Source organism: Desmodus rotundus, chromosome 1 (assembly GCF_022682495.2).
Source record: "Desmodus rotundus isolate HL8 chromosome 1, HLdesRot8A.1, whole genome shotgun sequence".
Lineage (NCBI taxonomy): Eukaryota > Metazoa > Chordata > Mammalia > Chiroptera > Phyllostomidae > Desmodus > Desmodus rotundus.
The window spans coordinates 34243079-34264277 of NC_071387.1; the positions used below are offsets into that span (position 1 = coordinate 34243079).

Below are 21199 nucleotides of genomic sequence, written 5' to 3' on the forward strand. Positions count from 1 at the left end.
AGTCTGTTTTCTTAGATTGGCTTGCCAGGTAACCAGAAATGAAAAGCATGTCCTTAAAAAGTGCCTCCTCCAATGCCAATCTCCCCCAGTCGAGGGGGTTCAGTGCATTCCAACTTCACATTTTTTGCTCTAACACCCTGTGTGGCCTCGCTCAGTTTAGATTTGAACCCAGTTCAAAAAGCACAAGTCCAGAAAAGGATTGTGCAAGAATGCCGTGTTTACGCGCGCTGTACGTTCTTAGCAATGCTAGCCATTTCATCCATAAACATCAATCTACATTTTATGAGATTCCCAATCAGTTTCTTGGCACATATCACAGATTTAAAGGCAAAAGTAGAGAAGATACTAAATAAAGCAATGTCTTCCAAAAAGTTTATATAAGACAATGAATACAAGTGTATCAATCAAATCAGGGAGGCAAAAGCTTGTGGGGTGTCTCCCTTGGGCATTGCACTGTGGCTTGGTGCTCGGAGGACAAGAAAGTGAGCAAGACTCTAGGCCCTCACTCAGAATAACCCTGTTCTAGTAGTGAAGGCTTTGTCCTTCCAGGGCTGGCTTTACCACACCCAACTTCACGCCCTCAGCCAACAAGAAAACCATTGTGCAGTCTCCGTGCAAAGGTATAAACAAATGGATCTTGGGGAGAACACCTGATGAACTCATTCTATCTCTTCCAAATTATCTCATTAACTTTTCAGAGTAAGTAAAAGAAGAGCACTTTTATTAACTTATTCCTCAAATTTCCCTGTATTTACCATTGTTGATATCAGAGTAATGATAAAAACTAACACACCAGTTACTATGGAGCTGGCAATAGCCTAGTTCTAAACACTTACAAACAATAACTGCTTCAGTTCTCAAAATAGCCCTCAAGATGAAGTTCCAGTTATCTATGGCTACACGACTTACTATTTAAACTTAGTGGCATCAAGAATAACCATTTTTCTATGTTCACAGAATCTGTGGACCCGGAAATCAGGCAGCGCACAGGACATCAGACGAAGAAGACTTGCTCCTACTCCACAGTGTCTGAGAACTCGGCTGGGAAGACTTGAACAGCTGTAGGTGGCCTGACCAACTATCTGAGAGCTGGAATCACCTAGATGCTTCTTCCCACAGATCTGACAGCTGACCTGGAACAATTTGAAGGCCAGACTCAAGTGGAACTGTGAATTGGGGCACCTACTTGCATGGCCTCTCTAGGAATGGTGGGGATCCTCGTAACAGCCTCAAAGTCCTCGGACTTCTTACACGGCAGCTCTGGATTGCCAGAGCATGTGTTCCAGCGAGCAAGGCAGAAGTTACATCAGCTGGTATGACCTACCCTTGGTCATGCTTCTGTCAGACTCTATTGACCAGCACAGTCACAGGCCTGCTCAGAGTCAAGGGTGGGGGCCACAGACATTCCTCTTGATGAAAGCAGTGTCAAAGAACATGTGGCCACATTTTTAGAATGTTAAAGATTGTGCTTATTACCTTCATTCTACAGATAGGAAAACTGAGGCATGGAGATGCAAAGTAACTTGTCCAACATTACTTACTGAGTAAGAGGTAGAAGCAAGACATAAGTCCAACCAACCTGCTTTAAGGGTTCATGTTCGTTACAAGCAGCCAGGCTGCCCCTAAATTCAGTCTTGCAATTCAGTCAACAAATGTTTGGTGAGAATTTGTTATGCGCTGGTCTCTCTTCAAGACCCAGGGGATACAGCTCTGAACAAAGTACACAAATGCCCTTCTCTCATCAATTTACATTCTATTAGTGGTAGACAGAGAAACAAATAATATGCCAGATGAGAAGGGCTAACTTAAAAACAAAAAGCCATAATTAGTTACTTGACTATGTTACGATATTTCATGTAGGATGGTCATGAAAGGCCTCTGTGAAGATATGACATTAACCTGATTGGAATAGTAATAATAATCCATCACGTGGATTTCTGCAGGGTTAGCAGTCAAGGCAAAGAATAGCACTTTGCATGCCAAAGCCTCAATGGGGAAGGAGAGGAATAAGGAGGAAATGTAGGCCCACCAATATCAGAGGGAACAGCAAGAGCAAAGAGTTGGGAACTTGCTTGCCAAATACATGCACCAGCATGGCAGCCTGTATGTCTGGAGTGGACTCCCAGGTCAGTGAGAGAGATGAAATTAGATACTAGAAAACCAGATTCTGCAGGATCTTGTGGGCTGTTGTAAGGACTTAGATTTTTACTTGGAAGGAGCTGGGAACCATTGAAGGGTTTTGAGCACAGAAGTTTTGTGATCTGGATAGACTATAAAAAGTAAGACTAGAGGCAAGGACACCACCCCCCAAGTTCATTGCAGCCTTATTCACAAAAACTAAGAGGTAGAAGCAAACTAAATGCCACTTAGAGTTGAATGAAGAAAGAAAATACCATATATAAATACAATGGAATATTATGTTGCCTTAAAATGGGACAAGGATGTCCTGTCGTGTGCTATATCCTGGATGAATGTTGACTTTCTGCTAAGTGAAGTAAGCCAGTCACAGGACAAATATTGCATGATTTCACTTAAATGAGGCATCTAAAGCAGACAAAATCAAAAGCAGAAAATAGAATGGTGGTCACCGGAGGTAAAGAGGAGGGGGATTTGGGGAGCTGATGTCAGCGGGTAGATAGTTTCAGTCATGTAATATGAAAAAGTTCTAGAGAGCCCTGGCTGGAGTGGCTCAGTGGATTGAGTGCTGGCCTGTGAACCACAGGGCCGTTGGTTCAATTCCTAGTCAGGGCACATACCTGGGTTGCAGTCCAGGTCCCCAGTAGGGGACGCATGGGAGACAACCACACACTGATGTTTCTCTCCATCTCTTTCTCCCTGCCTTCCCCTCTGTCTAAAAATAAAATAAATAAAATCCTAAAAAAAAAAGAACAAGTTCTAGAGGTTCACTGTTGTTCAACAACATGCTTATAGTCTACAATACTAACAATACTGTACTGTAACTTTAAAAATTTGTTAAGAGGGTAGAATTCATGTTATGTGTGTCTTTTTTTTAACACAATAAAAAAATAGAATGCTGTCCCAGGGTAAAAGACAAGACTAGAGGCAGGAGGAAGGGACTAGCTGGGAGGCTGCCATGACAGTTTGGGCCACAGCTGATGTTGGGTTGCATCAGGGTGGCAGTGGCGAAGGCGGCAGAAAATGGAAAGGCCACTCACCAATTTTGAAAGTAAATTTTACCCTAACGATTTGCTCGTGGGACTGTGAGAGAAATGGAAAACTCAAAAATCTCTTTTGAAGTCTTGTTCTGAGCAACCAGGAGAATGGTGCTGTCACTTGCTGAGACGAGAAGACACTGAGTAATAAGCAAGTCGGAGGGAGACTGAAAGTCGGGCTTCTGTTCCTGACTCGCTGCATCAACACTGACTATGGGGCTTTCCTACGGAAGTGTTGAGGGAGCAGAACAAGAAGTCTGGAGCTGAGGGGTATAGCCTGCCTCATAACCTTGGAGTCATCTTCTCCTTTTATTACTCCTTTCCAGCCTCTGAACACTGTTGATTTCACCTATTACGTTTTGTGTAATTGCAAACAGCAAAGGTGGAAGGTCATGTTTTCCTGATAAATGCTCCCTGAGAATAAGCATTACACATTATGATTAGTAAAAATTAAATAGGAATCAAATACACTGGAACGGAAGCATTGAGGTTGAAAAGAAAGGGAGAGAGAGAGACAGAGGCTTGAAATGGAAAGTAAGAAAAGGTGGCAATGAAGAGGGAAAGAACAGAATTTACCCAATGAAATGTCTCCCTGAGCCTGTGTATTCATGTGAAACTGGCAGATCAGTAGGGAAAGAATGAATTGAGTTTTCAGAGATGCAAAAAGGAGGGGGGACAGAGGAAAATATTTGTTGGACCGTAGCCAGTTTTCCAGCTCCAGAGACATCTGGAGCCAAGACAAGAAAAGGTGAGGAGCTGTCCTTCGCTGCAGTTCTTGCCTTCTGGGGGCTGGTTATGCGGGATATTTACATTAAATCAACGTGGCTGGCTATGGCTGTGTTCAGCACTTGGATACGCGGTTAAATAATCAGTGTGGTTTGGCTGCTGGTTTCTTTGCTGTGGTTAAATAATTGGTGTTGTCTTGGTTGCTAGCTACTTTAAAAATGTGTATGTGCACTTGTTTCTCTTTTTTCTTTCTCTTGAGCAATTTTGACAAGCCCCTGGCAGAAAAGTAGCTGACCAACTTTTAAAGGGATGCTTTTTCCCCCTTGTCATTTATATTTCCTCCAGATGCTTTTGAAAGATGTAAGAATCTTAGGGACTTTTCTTCCCGGCACCTAGGAGAAGCACTCTATTAGAAAGCAATTACGTTCACTTCTTTTGTTTGTAGCCTAGAGATAAGGCTGAGCCAAGGGCATCTGTGGTGTTCCTGCAATGGAGCCCACTCTTATAACTGTGAGGCAGGAGGTTCTCAGACTCACCAGAACAGGAGCACGGGGGAAGAAAATTATGGTGGCCGCAATATGAAATAACCCAATGTGCAGGCATTTCTCCCTATGTTACTCATTGCTAGACCTCCTAAACCTAGAACGGCTTTTGATACATAGTAGGTGCTCAATACCTGTTGAATAAAGGATAACAACAGGGAAAATTCATAATTCAGGATTGACATAATTTCTAATTAAGAAAGTTGCTTCATTTAGTCATGGTGTCGATCTGTTTAATAACAGTCAAAGGACCACAAACTGTTGTGCCCTTGGACCACAGGAAACCATCTCCTCTCCAGATGCCTCTGTCCCTTCTAGCATCCCCAAACCCACCACTGACCTCAGGCAAATGATGATCAGGGCAATTAATCTTCTATCATCGGCAAACTGACTGGGACAGTTGTGTCAGGAGATCCCACAGTTCAGGGACAAGCCTCCTCTCGACACACACGACAAACACCAATGACATATGTGTATACCTGTGTACGTAAATCATGAGGGCAATGTCTTCAGCTGCTGCCCAGCAACCACAAGGTTCTCAGGGTTCTGCAGGGTAAGGAACCAACGCTCCAAGCTGGGAGTCAGAGACAGAGAGGAAACTGGTGCGTCACAGTGAAAAAGCAGTGAGCATGGAGCAAAGGTTTTTTCCTCAAATATGTTTAATCAATAATAGGATACTTTCACCTCTAATAGAAGTCCATTTTATGTCAATCATTCACAGATGACTCATAAATATTTTTTAATCTATCTCAGGAGAGGGGAGCAGTTCCTATGATTTTAAATGAATTTTGGGAGGATTCTTCAGGCTTCTTTGATTTTCTCATACTAGTAAGAAGTCTTATTCCCTTTCTAAAAGGCATTCTTTACCACCTTTTTGACAATTATTGATCAAGTGGTGGAAAACTGTCAGGAAAAGCAAATGTTAGGCAGTCATCTTGGCACTGTGCTGGGTACTATGAGAGTGACGTGGGGTGACAGCTAAGGAAGCCAAGCTTGGGCAATCACTTTTCAGGTGTTCTTGCTTATTAGTTGATGATGTTGGATCACTTAACCTCCTTGCACTCAATGATTACCTTATTAACTTTATGTAAATTTAAATAATAATACTTGTCTTGCACATATGAGAGGGGCCTCCAAAAACTGAAATTATTTTTTGGAGGGCAGGTCTCTTGTAGTACAGGCTTCCCCTACCAGGTGAGTGTTGTAGGAACCCATCTGTATCAGTGTACCAGCTGGGGTTGTTGTGAGAGGCTGTGTTTGGTTTCAGTGAATATATTCTGAAGATTCTTTTTAATGCATTTGCCCATTTCATGATGGGTGATTTACAGGCACATCTGCCCACACCATGCTGAATGTTCAGCCATTTTTAAACAAAATTGGTATGACGTCTGGGTTCCACCCTCCCTGTTCACCTGATCTCACCCAGAGTGATTTTTTTGTTTCCCCAGAAGAAAAAACTCTTCAAAGGGAAATACTTTGCCAATGTGGAAGAGGTGAAACAAAAAATGGCATAAGTGCTAAAAGGCATCAAAATCTTTGAGTTCAAAAACTATTCTGAGCAGTGGAAAAAACGTCTCACTAGATGTATCAAATGGAGAGTACTTGGAAGAGATTGAAGTTTAAGCATGTAAGAATAAATGCACAATTTTGTATAAATAAGTACTGGGTTTGGGGGTCCTCCTCATAAGAGAAATTAAAACTAAAGTTACAATGAGATATAATTTTCACCTGTAGACTGGCAAAGATCCAAAAGTTAAATAACATGTTGTACTGTGATGGCACGAGGAGACGAACATGCTCATAAACAGGCACAACTTCTGTGCAGAACATGGAACAATTGATTTACCAGAATTTAAAATGTACGTCCTCTTTGACTCAGTAATTCCACTTCTAAAAGTTTATCCTCTAGCTGTATTAAAGTACCTATGAAATGACAAATGTGCAAGTTATTCATTGCCACAGTATAATAATGAAAACTTGAAATTTAAATATTCATTAATAAACAACTGGTTAAATAATTTATGAAACATCCAAAATGAAATAGTGTGCACTCATTAAAAGGATAAGCAAGTAATATGTCAGCACTTTATGAAGTCATGTGAAAGTGTCCAAAAACATATATTGCTCAGTTAAAAAAAAACAAGGTCATTGTTTAATCTACACATATACACACATATTCAAAAATATATCTAGGAATGAGTACACTAAATTGATAACTGATTGAGAAAAGTTAGTCTCTGGGTACAAAGGAGAATGGAAGTGTTTTCTACTCAGTTGACCCTTAAATAACTCAGGGGTTGGGGTGCCAACCCTCCCTCCACACACAGACAAAAATCCATGCATAACTTTGACTCCCTAAAAACTTAATTACTGAAAGCCTACTGTTGATAAGAAGCCTTCCCAATCACATAACAGTCACTTAAGACATCTTTTGTATGTTACATGTATTATATATTATATTCATAAGTAAGCTAGAGAAAAATGCCATTAAGAAAATTAAAACCGCAATGACATATCAGTTCACACCAGTCAGAATGGCCATCGTCAATGAATCAACAAAGAACAAGTGCTGGCGAGGATGTGGAGAAAGGGGACCCCTTCTGCACTGTTGGTAGGAATGCAGACTGGTGCAGCCACTGTGGAAAACAGTACAGAGATACATCAAAAAATTAAAAGTGGATCTGCCTTTCGACGCAACTCTCCCACTTCTGGGAATATATCTGAAGGAACCCAAAACACTAATTTGAAAGAACATAAGCACCCCTGTGTTCATTGCAGTGCTATTTACAATCACCAAGATAAGGAAGCAGCCCGTGTCCATCAGTAGGTGAGTGAATAAAACTATGGGACATTTACACAATGGGATACTGCTGAGCTGTAAAAAAGAAGAAAGTTTTACCTTTCACAACAGCATAGATGGACCTGGAGAACATTATGCTAAGTGAAATAAGCCAGTCAGAGAAAGACAAAGACCGTATGACTTCACTCCTATGTGAAATCTAATGAACAAACTGAACTAATAAGCAAAATAGGGACAGACACACAGATAGAGAGCAGATGACAGCTCTGGAGCGGGTGGTGGAGGGACCAAGCAAAAAAGAAAAAAGACTCATGGACAGCAGTGTGGTAACTGTGGCGGGGGGAATGTAAGGGGGATAAATGTTAATGGAAAAATACATAAAATAAGATAAAAAATAAAACAAAATAAAAGCCCAGGAAGGGCTTGGTGGGTGGGGAAGAAAATCATAAGGTAAAGAAAATACATTTACAGTTCAGTGCATATTTATTGGAATAAAAGCCACATATACATGGATCTGCCCAGGTGAAACCTACGTTGTTCAAGGGTCAATGTGCGTGCATGTAGTTTCTGTTTTAAAATTCTTTTAATTTTTAAATGAAATTAACTGGAAACACAAAAAAATGTGAAAGGGGCTTTGGTAATTAACTGCTCACCCATGCATGAAGCAAAGGTCTATAGCCGAAGGCCACCTGTCACAAACGTCCCCAGTGAGAACACTGGAACAGAACCCTGCCCAGCTGAGCGCACAGTCCATATTCCTGAGATGGATAACTGGCGATGTGAATGATTAGATCAGTGTAAATGCTTAACACTGTGGGGAGATGCCTACAGCTTTTAGATCCGCACAGCATGTATGACCTCACTTTATTATTTTAATGGACGAAGATACCCCTAACTGTGGAAGCATCGGGTAATGAAGCTATAAATGAAAAGATTCATCTTAAGGTGACTTCTGGATTCAAACAATGTTTCCCAGGGGTTTCACAGCAGTCAAACTATTCCGTATGACACTACAATGGCAAATACATGATATCACACATTTGTCAAAACTCACAGAATGTACAACACAAAGAGTAAATCCTAAGGTAAACTGTGGACTTTAGTTACTAACAATGTATCGATGTTGGTTCATTGATATAGCAAATGTAGCATACTAATAAAAGATGTAAATAATACAGGAAATTGTGCGGGGCAGGCCAAGGGGTATGTGGAAACTCTGCACTTTCGATCAACTTTTCTGAAAACCTAATACTGATTTTTTAAAATGAAGTTTATTAATAGCAACCCCCCCAAAAAGAAATAAAGGAGAACAAAGTTGGAAGGCAAAAAAAAATTCTTCCCCTTCCTGGCACGTAAAAGGTACTCAATAAACACCTGTTGGTTTCAACTGAATCAAATTCAATGAAAAATGAGCAGGTAAGTGAAAAGCAGATTTAAAATGCAAGTAGAATGTGAACAGCGATGTGTCAAAGTCCTGGGGTACACATGTCATGAAGAAGAATTAGATAACTTCAATCTCTATCAGTCAATGAAGCCATAGATACTTTGACCATTACACACGCTCAACAGTAAAGATGTAAGCAATTCTGTTTCTTTCCAATTGTTTGAGAAACAACCACACACTTACAAATTATACTAACTTGTTGATGGATATTCTTATTGGTGATAGCTTCTCTTTTTTTCTTTTTCTCGTCTTTTTTTTTTGGAATCATATTATCTTTCTATGGATTCCTACAAGGTTTTTTAAAAAGGCAGATTTTTAAGACAATTCGTAACTTCTCTTACAAATTATGTTATTTTTATTTAGGGAACACCTTGTCCAGATTTACAAAATTATGAAGAAGGTTCTTGTTTTAATAGTGAAAAACTAGATTTTAAAACCAGACCTGGCATGCTTTGAAACATTCTACAACGCCTGTTGTAGAACTGGCCCCAGTTACCTTAAGGTGCAATGTCCAAGTGTGTACAAGCTTTTAACTTGGAAAAAATTACTCTTTGTAGAAAACTGTACTGCCAACTACAAACCACAGAGGCTGAAGCAGGTTGTGCCTCAAATGGTCTATATAGACTTTACTGTTAGGGCTTTCAATCTCCATTCCATTAATGTCTCCTTTTCACAGAGTATGAAAGTCAAATTTCCTGAGAATTGGAGCTCCTACTGATTTTGTGGGATTTCCTCTTGTTATTAGATGTTGAAACCCAGCCAGGATTCTGTTCTCTGGAGTCCCCAAGCGATGGCGTGGAGCACGTTTCTGCCCCTTGGAGAACAGCTGCTCTGTCTGCTTCTGTGCCTGTCAGTAAAAGCGAGGTTGTGATGTCATTTTGTATTCTAAAGTTACTATGACATTCTTTGAAGGGTCAACAGTTTGTTTCTTACATTTTTATTAATCTTCACATAGTGGTGAATCTTTAAGTTCCTACACCTACCAACTTATTTACCTTTAAAGCCGAAGAAAATAACTACTAGTAGTACACAGCACCGAGCTTCTCCAATGACCTGTGGTAAAAGATGAGATATTGTTTCTACCCATTAGAGATAGGTACTTTGTTGTAAAACAAAGAAAAAACAGATTAGTAGAAAAATTAAGCGATACTGAAAAAGTAGAATCTCCAAATTTTCATGGGATTCAGCAGACACAAAATTACTCTTCCAGATTGCTATAGAAGTATTTGGATGCTTATTCCCATGTTCTCATGGACCACTGAGGAACAGTCCCTGGACCGGCACCAACCCACAGAACAGGCTGGAGATCCCTGGGGCAGGGGACACCTTTTTGTCTGATGACAGCCTTGGTCTCCCTTCAGGGGGCCTCCTCACACGACCCAGACCAAATGAGTTTCCAGGACTTCCCCAAGAACTTTTCTGGGAAAAGAGTCGTTGTTTCCACTGGGACTGCTCAAGTACATGCAGCATTCATAGTTTGTGCAGCCTATTAGGTGCTAGAGTGACAACTCCCTCCCTGTTCTCTAATTTCCTTTCGCCTGACTACTAGTGAGCCTCTTCTCACTTCTTGGGTGGCACTTGAATTTACACTTCTGTGCAATGCCTATTTCCATCTTTCCCCCATTTTCGTAAACTATCTTTTTCTTTTAAGTTTATAAGAGCTGTTTGCTTACTAGAAAATTAGTCTTCTGTCATCTACTCTATAAATAGCCTTGCCAGACCTGTGGGTCTATGAACATTGTCTCTGGTATGTTTTCCATATATAACTTCTTCATTTTGTATAGTCAACTATGTTTTTCTTCCGTATCTTCTAACTTTCCAGTCTTGGTTAGAAGGATCTTCATAAACTCTAGGCTAATATATAATATGTAGGCTAGTATATATATTAGCCTAGATTTTCTTGATTTTTTTATATTTAAGTTTTTATCTAGAATTTATTTTTACATTTCCTTCTAAATAAATAGCGTTGCCATCTTCATCCAATTAAGAGATCATGCTTATCCCAGTGATTAAACCATAATTTTTGTGAAGTTAATATATGACAAAGGTTATGGCTTAGTCATCCATAATAGTTAAAATAACATAGAAATATCATTCTATATTTTAAAACTTCAGAACTTTTCCATATTCTTTAACCTCTCAGAGTCTCTGCCCCTTTTTGATACAGTATAAATTATTTGGACTAGTTCTGAGTTGGCTGATGTAGAAGGCAAGCATTAAGTTTTGATTTTTTATTCATTCAACTCATCAAATTTTTATTAGCTGCCTATAATCGGCCACCAATTGAATATGTGATGTGACAAAAAAGAGAAGAGTATTTGATCCAAGCAGTTGGGTATGATGAAAATAAGTATGTGATTATCTACTATTTTATTAAAACTTAGTGGATTAAAAGAACATTCTTTGTTATTTCTCATGATGCTCTGAGTTGACTGAGCAAAGCTGTACTGTTACTGCATGGGGCAAAACCAGAACCAGAGTCAGGTGAGTGACATGTCTAGGGTACAGAATTTAAGTATGCACTTACTCTTGAGGTCCCTGCACTCCACTGTGAGAGTATATCCTTACCTTTTACACATAGATGCCTCATTCATCTTACCCTATCTGACCCTGACCCTAAGTTGGGCTTTCTCTCAGTTCTTTCCATCAAATGCCAGCTGAGGCTGGAGTCATCTGAAGGTCCCATTGGGCTGGACATCCGAAATGACTTCTTCACTCATATATCTGTTGCCTTCCTTAGTCACCTGTCTGTAAAAGTTGGGAGCTAACCAGGCTTCTTTTTCTCTGTGTGGGTGTCTTCTCCCTGGCTTTCCTCATGGCAGTCTCGAAGTTGTCAGATTTCTTACACGGTGACCGGCTTCCCAGAGCAATCACAGCACGAGGCCAGGTTGAAGCTGAAATGCTTCTTGTGGCCTAGCCTGGAAGCCACAGAATGCCAGTCATTGTCATTGTATTCTAATCGTCAAAGTCACTAAGGCCTACCCAACATTTAAGTGGAAGGAAACTAGACTCTGCCTCTCAACGTGAGAAGCATGGATCTGAGCAGCATGCGTACGGCGTGAGGGGGGAACTGGTGGAGACCATTGTGCAGACCACCTACCACGGAAACATCAGGGAACAAACAGGTTTGGGGGAGGAAATCAGAAGTGCTCTTGGGGTGTTAAATTTGTAATGTTCATTGGACAACCAAGGGAATATATACACGTGTAAATCAGAGGAAGACTGGAATGGAAAATTTCAAAATCGGAGATGTAATTTAGACTCAAGGCACTGGATGGGATCACCTAAAGAGGTCAACTGAGTGAGAGAAAGAGCCACCAGGGAGTTTAATGGGAAACAGGGGTGGGGGGGTGAAGCCAAATAAAACAGCACTTGGAAAAGAAGAGATGATCATGCCCCATGGTGCCCAAAGGCCAGATAAGATGAAGGCTGAGAAGTGGCCATTTGGTCATTAGTACCCTTAGTGAGAAAAATGGCAGGGTGAAACGTGATTATAGTGAATTAAAGGGAGAATGGAAAAAGTGAGTAAAAACAACTTTTTCAAGTTTTCATAGAAATGGGATAATTAAGTAAGGACTTGAGGTCTAAGAAGAGTTTGTTTTTGTTTGTGGGGGGGCAGGTTTTTTAAGATGGTAGAAAGTATAGCCTATTATAGGTGGATGGGAATGAATGATATTGTAGAAGAGAGCTGAGGTGCAGCAGAAGCAATTGCAAATTCCGAGTCTAGAGGAGCTGAGAGGTAGCGGGCCTGAGACAGGTGAACTGGATAGACAAGAGATGTTGCTCAGTGAAATAACGTCTGAATTAGAAATTTTGAATTACAGATTTCTCAGGTGACATGGTTCACATGGTAATGTTCTAGGTGTGAGGTAAAATTACCAGTTGATAGTTGAAAGTGAGAGAAGCCAAGGAGCTAAGCAGCCAAGGTTGTCACGAATGATAAGAGTAGTCTGCTATTTATTCTCTGTACCTTTCCCCCCTCTCTCCCCCTCCCTCTCCCCTATTGATGACCCTCCATGTGATCTCCATTTCTGTGGTTCTGTTTCTGTTCTAGTTGTTTGCTTAGTTGGGAGGGAGGGGGTGGGCAGGATGGAGTTGAGGGAAGGGGGGAAATGGGACAACTGTAGTAGCATAACCAATAAATATATTTAAAAAAAAGAGTAGTCTGGAGAGAAAACCAGCCAGCAAGTCAGATGCTAAAACTTTGAGGAAGAGCACATCTGAGAAAATTAAGCCTAAATGCCCAAAAGCATCTGTGGTGGCCCCGTACTACCACAACAGAGCTGAGCGGCAACCATGTTTCTCAGAATTCTCCCCGCTGCATGGCTCCTGGTCAGCATTGGCCACAAGGGAAATTTTGCACCCAATTTGGAGGAGGAAGTAAAGCAGCAGTGACATTACTTTAACCCTGTGAAGGAGGTGGAAGGCTCCAAGCATCATGACAGTGTGCACCAGTTCTTGCCGATTGCAAGTTCCCCTTGGTTGGGATGAGCCAGCACCGGCACCTGAGCTTTCGCAGCTCGCTCTCCAGCTCTCCTGCCTCACTCAGCTTCTTCCCGGTCCTAGACAAAGGGCACTGTCAACTTCATGGTGAATGGTAGCAGCTTCTGCTGAGGGTCAATCCCTGTAGCACTGAGGATAGCAGTGTTGAAGGAAACACCAGTTCCAATTCACCCTCATGGGTTCCAGTTGTCCCAGCTTTCCTTCTCAACTGCCTGTCTGGCCAACGCAGAGTGAATTATGGCTCAATACCACACGCAGAAGCAACAGATTGCACTCCCTGCTGCCCCAAATACCACAGTTGTGGGAGGCTCCTTTCCATAAGCAATTCTCCATCGTACTCAAGGGCCATCCACATTAATACAAATGGCAAGAGTTCCTTCTTTTTACAGCTAAATACTATTCCATTGTGTGTGTGTATATGTAATATTTTACTTATTTTTTGTCCATTGATGGGCACTTAGATTATTTCCATATTTTGGCCATTGTGAATAACGCTGCAATGAACATAACAGTGTAAATAGTTCTTCAAGATAGTAATTTCATCTTTTTTGATGCATACCCAGAAGTGGTATTACTAAATGCTATGGTAGTTCTATATTAATTTTTTGAGAAACCTCCATCCTTTTTACAGTAACTGTTCCAATTTACAGACCCACCCTCAGTACACCAGAGTTCCCTTTTCTCCACATTCTCACCAGCATTGTTATCTTTCTTTTATGCTAGCCATTCTAACAGGTTTGTAGTGATAACTTCATTGTGGTTTTGATTGGCATTTCCTTGATGATTAATGCTGTTGAGCACCTTTTCACGTGTTTGTTGGCCATTGTCTGCCTTCTTTGGAAAAAATGTCTATCCAAGCCCTCTGTCCATTTTAAAATCAGACTATCTATCTATCTATCTATCTATCTATTTACTGCTATTGAGTTGTATGAGTTCCTTATATACTTTGGATGTTAACCCCTCATCAGATATGTGACTTGCAAATATTTTCTCTCCCATTCCACAGGTTTCAGTGGGTTTTAGTTAGAGCAAGAATGTGAAGATCCAGCTCAGAAAGCAGGTTGAAGATATGCAAGATTTTTTTTTCCTAAAAAGGTTTCTATTGCCTTTGGTCCACAGTTGGTATTTCACATTATTTCTTGTTCCCAGGGCTCGTGGGTGGGGCTGGTCCCAAGGAGGACCTCCTGGTGGGGGTCCCTGTGTAGTACTTGGTGGAGGAGAAGGATAGTAGAGTATGGAAGTGGGGGGAGTCTGGCTTTGCCTCAACCACTCAGAACTCCATTGTCCTGTCTGGGCCTCAGTTTTCTCACTGGGCCCCTGGGAGGGTTCTGGGGAAACCTAGTCCCTCATAATGCCTAAAATATCTGGGGACTGTGGCTTGGCCCTTTCCCAGGGGAGTTCCTTCCCAGCAATCTCCCCTCCACCATCCTCCCCCAGCCCATCTCTCCCCAAAAAGTACTTTTGCTTTGTTAAAACTCCCTGACACTTCTGTGTGTCTAGAAACCACAAACTGATCACCACAGAAAACAGAACAGGGGCAGAAGCAACCAGAAGCCATTTGGGGACAGTTTCCCTCCCTGCACAGGTTTCTTCTTCCTCCCACAGCTTGGCCCAAAGACTGCTGGGAAATTCACAACCTGGATGTGCCCTGGCAGGACAACCAACCCACAAACATCTGGATCTGGCCATCATAGCCCCTCAGCTGGAAGCACTTGAACACAGAAAAACAAGATGAAGACAGAGAACCCAAAGTTCCAGAATGAAGTGAATTTGGGGTGGGAGTGGTGGGGTGGAGCGGGGGATGGGTATTAAGTCAGTTTAAGGGTTGTACATAGTAATATGGGGATCAGTGTATGGGTGACCAGGGATGGCTTGGAGGTCTGGTGGCTATCAGTGCAAACCTGGAATGTGAAGCAAGGTGGTACTCATGGTTTGTGGTACTCACGGGGAAGAGGGCTCTCCTATCTCATCATAGCCTCCTAGCCCTGCAGGTCTGAAATGTTGAGACTGGGATGCTGAGGTGTCCCTGAAGCACACAAAGCTCTCTGGAGTCCCTTAAATCTCTCTGAGAGCTGACAAATTTTACAAACAACAACCCCGCTCCCGTCCCCAAAATGTGATTCTCTAGAGCAATGGTTCTCAAGTTACAGAGAAGGAGTGGGACTTGTCCAAGTCCTTCTGGCATATAACACAACCAAAATCCAGAGCCTGGAAACTGGTTGTTTAGATGGCCACACAGTTGTAGCCTTTCTTTTCTTTCTTTCTTCTTCTTTTTTTAAATATAGATTGATTGTGTGTATGTGTGTGTTTTGTGTGACTCAAGTCAGGGCAAAGAGGTCTGCTTTACCTCAGGTTCTTTTAAAGTTTATTTTGTTTTGTATTGTTTTGGGAATTGCAGAGGCGCAGCTCCCTAAGGCAGACCCCACGTCTGAGGAATGCAGCTGCCTCTGCAGGAACGGGAGGCTTTTATGCAGCCTGGTAAGTCTGATGTGGCCCTGTTCTCGCTTTTGCCATTTCAAATCCACTTGGCCTCCGGGAAGAGGCGGACAGCCGAACTCTGCGCGCGCTGGAGCCCCGGCTCCTTCTGCTTCTGGAGAGGAGATTTAGCCTTAATTTTTGTGACAGATGGAGTTGATAGTCTCTCCACGGAAAGGGGAGGAAAAAAAGCGCCAGTTTTTGACAGGCCGCAGACGCCCGGTGCCTCTGGTGGTCGAAGGCTGCGTTGCGCTGCAGTTAAGGTAGATCTGAAACTCCCGCGCCTGCAGGGCAGAGGCTGCAGTATCCCTGGAGTGAGGGGTTGAAACACACACTTGAATAGAAACCTTGGAGCGTACCAGTTTATCCCCGTCCTTTCTGTTGTGACTGCGGCCAGACGGTACTGATCAACATCCCTAAAGATTTTTAAGGCTATTATTATTTTTCATTGCCAATCATGTTAGTAACATATTCCTAAAATATTAATTCGGTTGACTGGATTTGCCTTAACTGACAACGATGCCTGGCTCTACGGTCCGTCATACCTGCCAGATTGGCAAATTTGGACGGGGTGCTGGGGTAGGGGGGTGTTGCAAATATTTCATCAATACCCAAACCTCCCAGCTAAAGTTTGTGCCTCTTCCTTGGGTGCGGAGTTTTTTGTTTGTTTCTTTCTTTTTTTTGTTTGTTTCGAAGTCCCACTATAACTTCTCCGATTACCCCCTCCCGCCTGGGATGAGCGGAATCCAAAGATGAGGAACCAGAAAAACACCAAATTCGGAACCCAGTCGAAGGCACAGATGGAGTCCAGGCAGAATTACTGCAACTACCAAAACCAAAAAAGTTTAAAAGAACCAGACAAAAAGGGCCGTGGCCCAGCCGGATGCAAACAGCTGCCCCTAAACCCAGCCCGCTGTTTAAGAGCGCGAGCTGGGGACTCCATATCCGAGCCTCCTTAAGAGTAGGAGGAGCTCCCGGGCCTCTGTCAGGCTTCTTAAGCCCTTCCTTTCAAGCCCTGAATGCCTGAATGTGAGCTGCCCACCAACCTCCCCGCCCTCCCCCACTCCGCAACCCCACTCCAGCGGCTCGGGGGGGAAAAAAAAAGTTTCAACAACAACAGGCAGGACCAATAGCATCTCGAAAAACCGGGAAAGGGGGCCGAGCAAAGGGCGAAAGAGTGGAGAAAGGAGAAAGCGGGCAGGCTCCGAGCGCGCGGGGCCGGGACTCGGCGAGCCGGAGGAGCGTTGCTAATGTTTTTGTTTGTTTGCTTTTCCATGCATGCATAATGAGGGGGCACCGCGGCACCACGCGGGGGCTCCCGGCCCACTTTTGTATTTAAAGCCTCGCTGCTAGAGAGTCCGCAGCCGGGCTCAGCGGATCCGCTCCCGGGGCTCCGTGTCACCCGAGAAGCCGCCGGCGAGGGAAGCCCGGGAGCCGCTCTCCGGCCGCGCGGAGTTTCTTGTTCTCCCGCGCCTCCCGGAAAGGGCTCCCCAGAGCTCGGCGGAGGCCGGGGTCGCCGCGGGCGTAGGGGGAGGGGACGCGGGCAGCCCGGCCACGGGAAGGCGGGCAGCGCACGGACGCGAGCCAGGAAGCGGAGCGATGCGAGAGCCCGCAGCGGTGGCGCCGCGGCGCTGAGCCGAGGAGGAAGGAGCCCCCGAGGACACACAACGGATCTGCAGGCGCGGAGCAAAATGCACCCGCGGCGCTCCGCGGTCCTGCAGCGCAGCCGCGGCCCCGCGGCCCGCCGCCCACCGGGGCAGCAGTGAGCGCCTCCCGCCACCGCTGGGGACCGACCGGAGGGGCTCTTCGCGGCTGTGCGTTTCTAGGAAGCCCCCGCAGCCGGAGCCAGACCAACCTTCTGCGAGCAGCGGAGTACCAGCCAGCGGCGCGCATGGATTTATGAAAACACTCATGCAAGAAGTTGGCAGGACTGGGGCAAACTTTTCCACCGGCTCCGCGTACGCCGCTCCCCGCACCTCGTTTCCTTTCCCCTCCTCGCCTGGCGGCCGCCGCTGCCCGCGATGGTGGCAGGGCTGCTGGGTGGCGGGGCCCGCGGGGGAACCGTGCCGGGCGTCTGGCTGTGCCTGATGGCGCTGCTGCAGCTGCTGGGCTCGGCGCCGCGGGGCTCGGGGCTGGCGCACGGCCGCCGCCTCATCTGCTGGCAGGCGCTGCTCCAGTGCCAGGGGGAGCCGGAGTGCAGCTACGCCTACAACCAGTACGCGGAGGCGTGCGCGCCGGTACTGGCGCAGCGCGGCGGGGGCGACGCGCCGGGAGCTGCCGCCGCCTTCTCGGCCTCAGCCCCTTCCCTTTCGTCGCGCTGGCGCTGTCCTAGCCACTGTATCTCGGCCCTTATTCAGCTCAATCACACGCGCCGCGGGCCCGCTCTGGAGGACTGTGACTGCGCGCAAGACGAGAACTGCAAGTCCACCAAGCGCGCCATTGAGCCTTGCCTGCCCCGGACCAGCGGCGGGGGCGCGGGCGGCCCGGGCGCGGGCGGGGTCATGGGTTGCACCGAAGCCCGCCGGCGCTGCGACCGCGACAGCCGCTGCAACCTTGCGCTCAGCCGCTACCTGACTTACTGCGGCAAGCTCTTCAACGGGCTGCGCTGCACAGATGAGTGCCGCACTGTCATCGAGGACATGCTGGCTGTGCCGAAGGCGGCGCTGCTCAACGACTGCGTGTGCGATGGCCTTGAGCGGCCCATCTGCGAATCGGTCAAAGAGAACATGGCTCGCCTGTGCTTCGGCGCCGAACTGGGTAACGGTCCCGGCAGCAGCGGCTCGGACGGGGGCCTGGACGACTACTACGACGAGGAGTACGACGACGAGCAGCGCGCCGGGGGCGCTGGCGGTGAGCAGCCGCTGGACGACGACGACGGCGTCCCGCACCAGCCGCGCCCGGGTGGCGGCGCTGCTGCGGCGGGAGGCCACGGGGACGTGCCCTACGGGCCCGGGCGAAGGAGCAGCAACGGCGGTGGACGCTCGGCTCCCCGAGGCGCCTGGACCCCGTTCGCCTCCATCTTGCTGCTACTGCTCCCGCAGCTGTTTTAGCTCTCGCGCCCTCCGACCTGGGCTGCGGGAGGGCCCGTGCCAGGGCACCTGTGGCTTGGGGACAGAGGGGATGGATGGGGATACTTGCCAAAACGTTTTCAAACTTGACTCTATTTAGCCACTCTCCCCGCTACAACTTTGGCACTTTGCTCGTCTCCTCTCCCGAGCATGACTTCTTGGACATCCTTCTCTGGCCCCATTTCAGGCTCCAGAAACTCCCAACACGTCTGCCCTGCAGAAACTAGCCTAGCTAGAGTCCTGGACGCCTGGCATGGAATGGGCGTCGGGGCGGGGTGGAGGCGAGCAGAAACGTAGTCCTGGACTCCAAAGAGAGTGCTGACCAGTGGGGCCTTAGCATTTTTCAAGGGACTGGGCTCGGAGCAAGGGGTTTGAAGAGGGTTTATATTTGCAAAAGAGGCAGTCAGTTTTTGTGCATTTTCGGTGGTTGTGGGGGGGAGCCGGTATCGACTTTTATTGTGGCCGGTGAGGACACTGCAGTCGTCAGTAATCAGAAAAGTCCCACTTACTGGCTCATTGGTTTATCAACCGGTTCGTTGGTTTTGGTACCAGCGCCCCGAATTCTCAGTTTGGGGTAGGAGTGGGAAGGGGTTAATATCCCTGAATTAGTTTTAGATAACTTTGAGCCCTTGACCTTAATTTCATTCCCACCACTCTGATCTCTTAGTACATTTCTTAGGATTAAGGGTCAAAAATGCTGATCTAAAGAGTTGCTAGTGATACAGAAAATGCAAGTTTGTATTAAATGAGCTCTGCACTGCCATCTATGAAAGCCTTTTTATGATGTTCTGTTGTTTCTGTTCTTTACATCAAGAAATTGTACGTACAAATATGCAGAGAACGTATATTGCTTCTGCTTCTATCAGGGTGCTACACCCTGGTACTTCTTATATAAATTGTATTAAAACTGGGGTTTGTTACCAGTTGCTGTACTTTGTATATAGAATTTTTATAAATTGTATGCTTCAGAAATAATTTATTTTTAAAAAGAAATTAAAAACTTTAAATCCACATTCATGTTACACCTTTTCTCCCTGAAATGTATAGAAACTGTCACCAGGAATCCAAACCCAAGTCCGCTGTAAAGTGTTCTCTGTCTAGAACAGCCTTGAAATGTACAGTGTATTTTATAGATTTGAAGTTAACATTCTTATTTTCAAGAGAATTTATGGACATTGTAGAAATGTATAAATGCATTTCCAAACTGCCTTAAACGTATTTTTATAGACATCTTTAAAAAAAAAAAGTCTTATGTTTTAAATAACTATGGCTTTGTGTATTTCTTTCATTCTTTTTTTATTATTTGTTTTTATTAAAATGTGTACATCAGTAAAGAGTTTTAAGTAATGAATATGGTGTAGTTACTTTCCAGAGTTACATTGTGGTTAACCCAATAATGGGTGAGAAGGGAGGTGGCGGGGCCACTGGGAATCTATCAACCATCAACTGAAATTATAATACAGCACAAGAAATGAGGGCTATTATTTATGCCTTTAATTTAATGAACAATTAGACATCTGTAAATGAGGCAGCTAAAAAGATATAATTGATTGGCCTCTGCTGGTTTTTATGTCGGTGAAGAGAATTCACAAAATAGTGTCTCCTACATAATTTGGGATAACCCAGACATCCGCTGCCATTTCCACTGGGACACCCCTCAGCCCCGCCCCTTCTTCCAGGAGTGTCCTCAGTGGCTACTAGACATTCTCATGCAATCAAACATGCCAATAACATCTGTTACCAATAGGTCTTAGGAAACCTGTGAGACTCAATACTTCAAAGTCATTTTCACACTTTGGGTGAAAAAGTACAAAATTTTGTTACAAAACATTCAGGCGAGGGAAAGTAAACACTGGGGAGAGGAACAATTACCAGAACTTGTAATATTGTTGTGAGGAGTTGTTTAGCAGTGGGCTGAAGGCTGGGTTCCTGCCAGAGCTACTGATCTACACTCAAACGCCCTTAGATAAATAATTACACTCTTAAGCTGTGTCGAGTGCTGATACACTTGACCTTGTAAATAGAAATGTTTGCAGTAGGAATAAACTCCGGCATTGGAAAATCTTTTAAACATTAACACAAAAGAGAGCGCTCTGTCCTCTGGGGATTTGAGTCTGAACTTCGCCAAGCTAGGCACTTGCAAGGGGGAAAAAAAGTTTATTTATCTTCTATTCCTGGTGTTTATTTAAAGCTTTTCATTTTAAACGCGGTGATTGGAAGGCAAGTCAGGAGTTTAAAAGTCACCACAAATAAACTTTGTCTGAGGGGTCCACAGATTAGCAAGATCTCGTGTCTCTTTATATGATATTAACATGTGCTGAGAAAACATAACCAGATTTCTCTGCTGCCTGAAGTAATTAACAAAGCTATGCCCCCTCCCAACTTCCTCCCACCCACTCCCACTCCCTACTTTCAAGGTTTCTTTCCCTTTAAGTGGCTCTTTCCCCAGCTTTTATAGAGGGCTTCTA

General features: G+C 44.7%; 1 protein-coding gene across 1 annotated transcript; it reads left to right on the top strand.

The window, feature by feature from the left end:
• The first annotated feature begins 17684 nt into the window (after positions 1 to 17684).
• GAS1 (growth arrest specific 1) lies at positions 17685 to 19995 on the top strand. The gene has a single exon (XM_053923403.2). The coding sequence runs from the start codon at positions 17685 to 17687 to the stop codon at positions 18711 to 18713; it is 1029 nt and encodes a 342-aa protein (XP_053779378.1). The 3' UTR covers positions 18714 to 19995.
• Positions 19996 to 21199: the final 1204 nt, after the last annotated feature.

What these genes read in the sequence shown, in the direction of transcription:
- GAS1 (XM_053923403.2), top strand. Translation starts at nt 17,685, where the DNA reads ATGGTGGCAGGGCTGCTGGGTGGCGGGGCCCGCGGGGGAACCGTGCCG.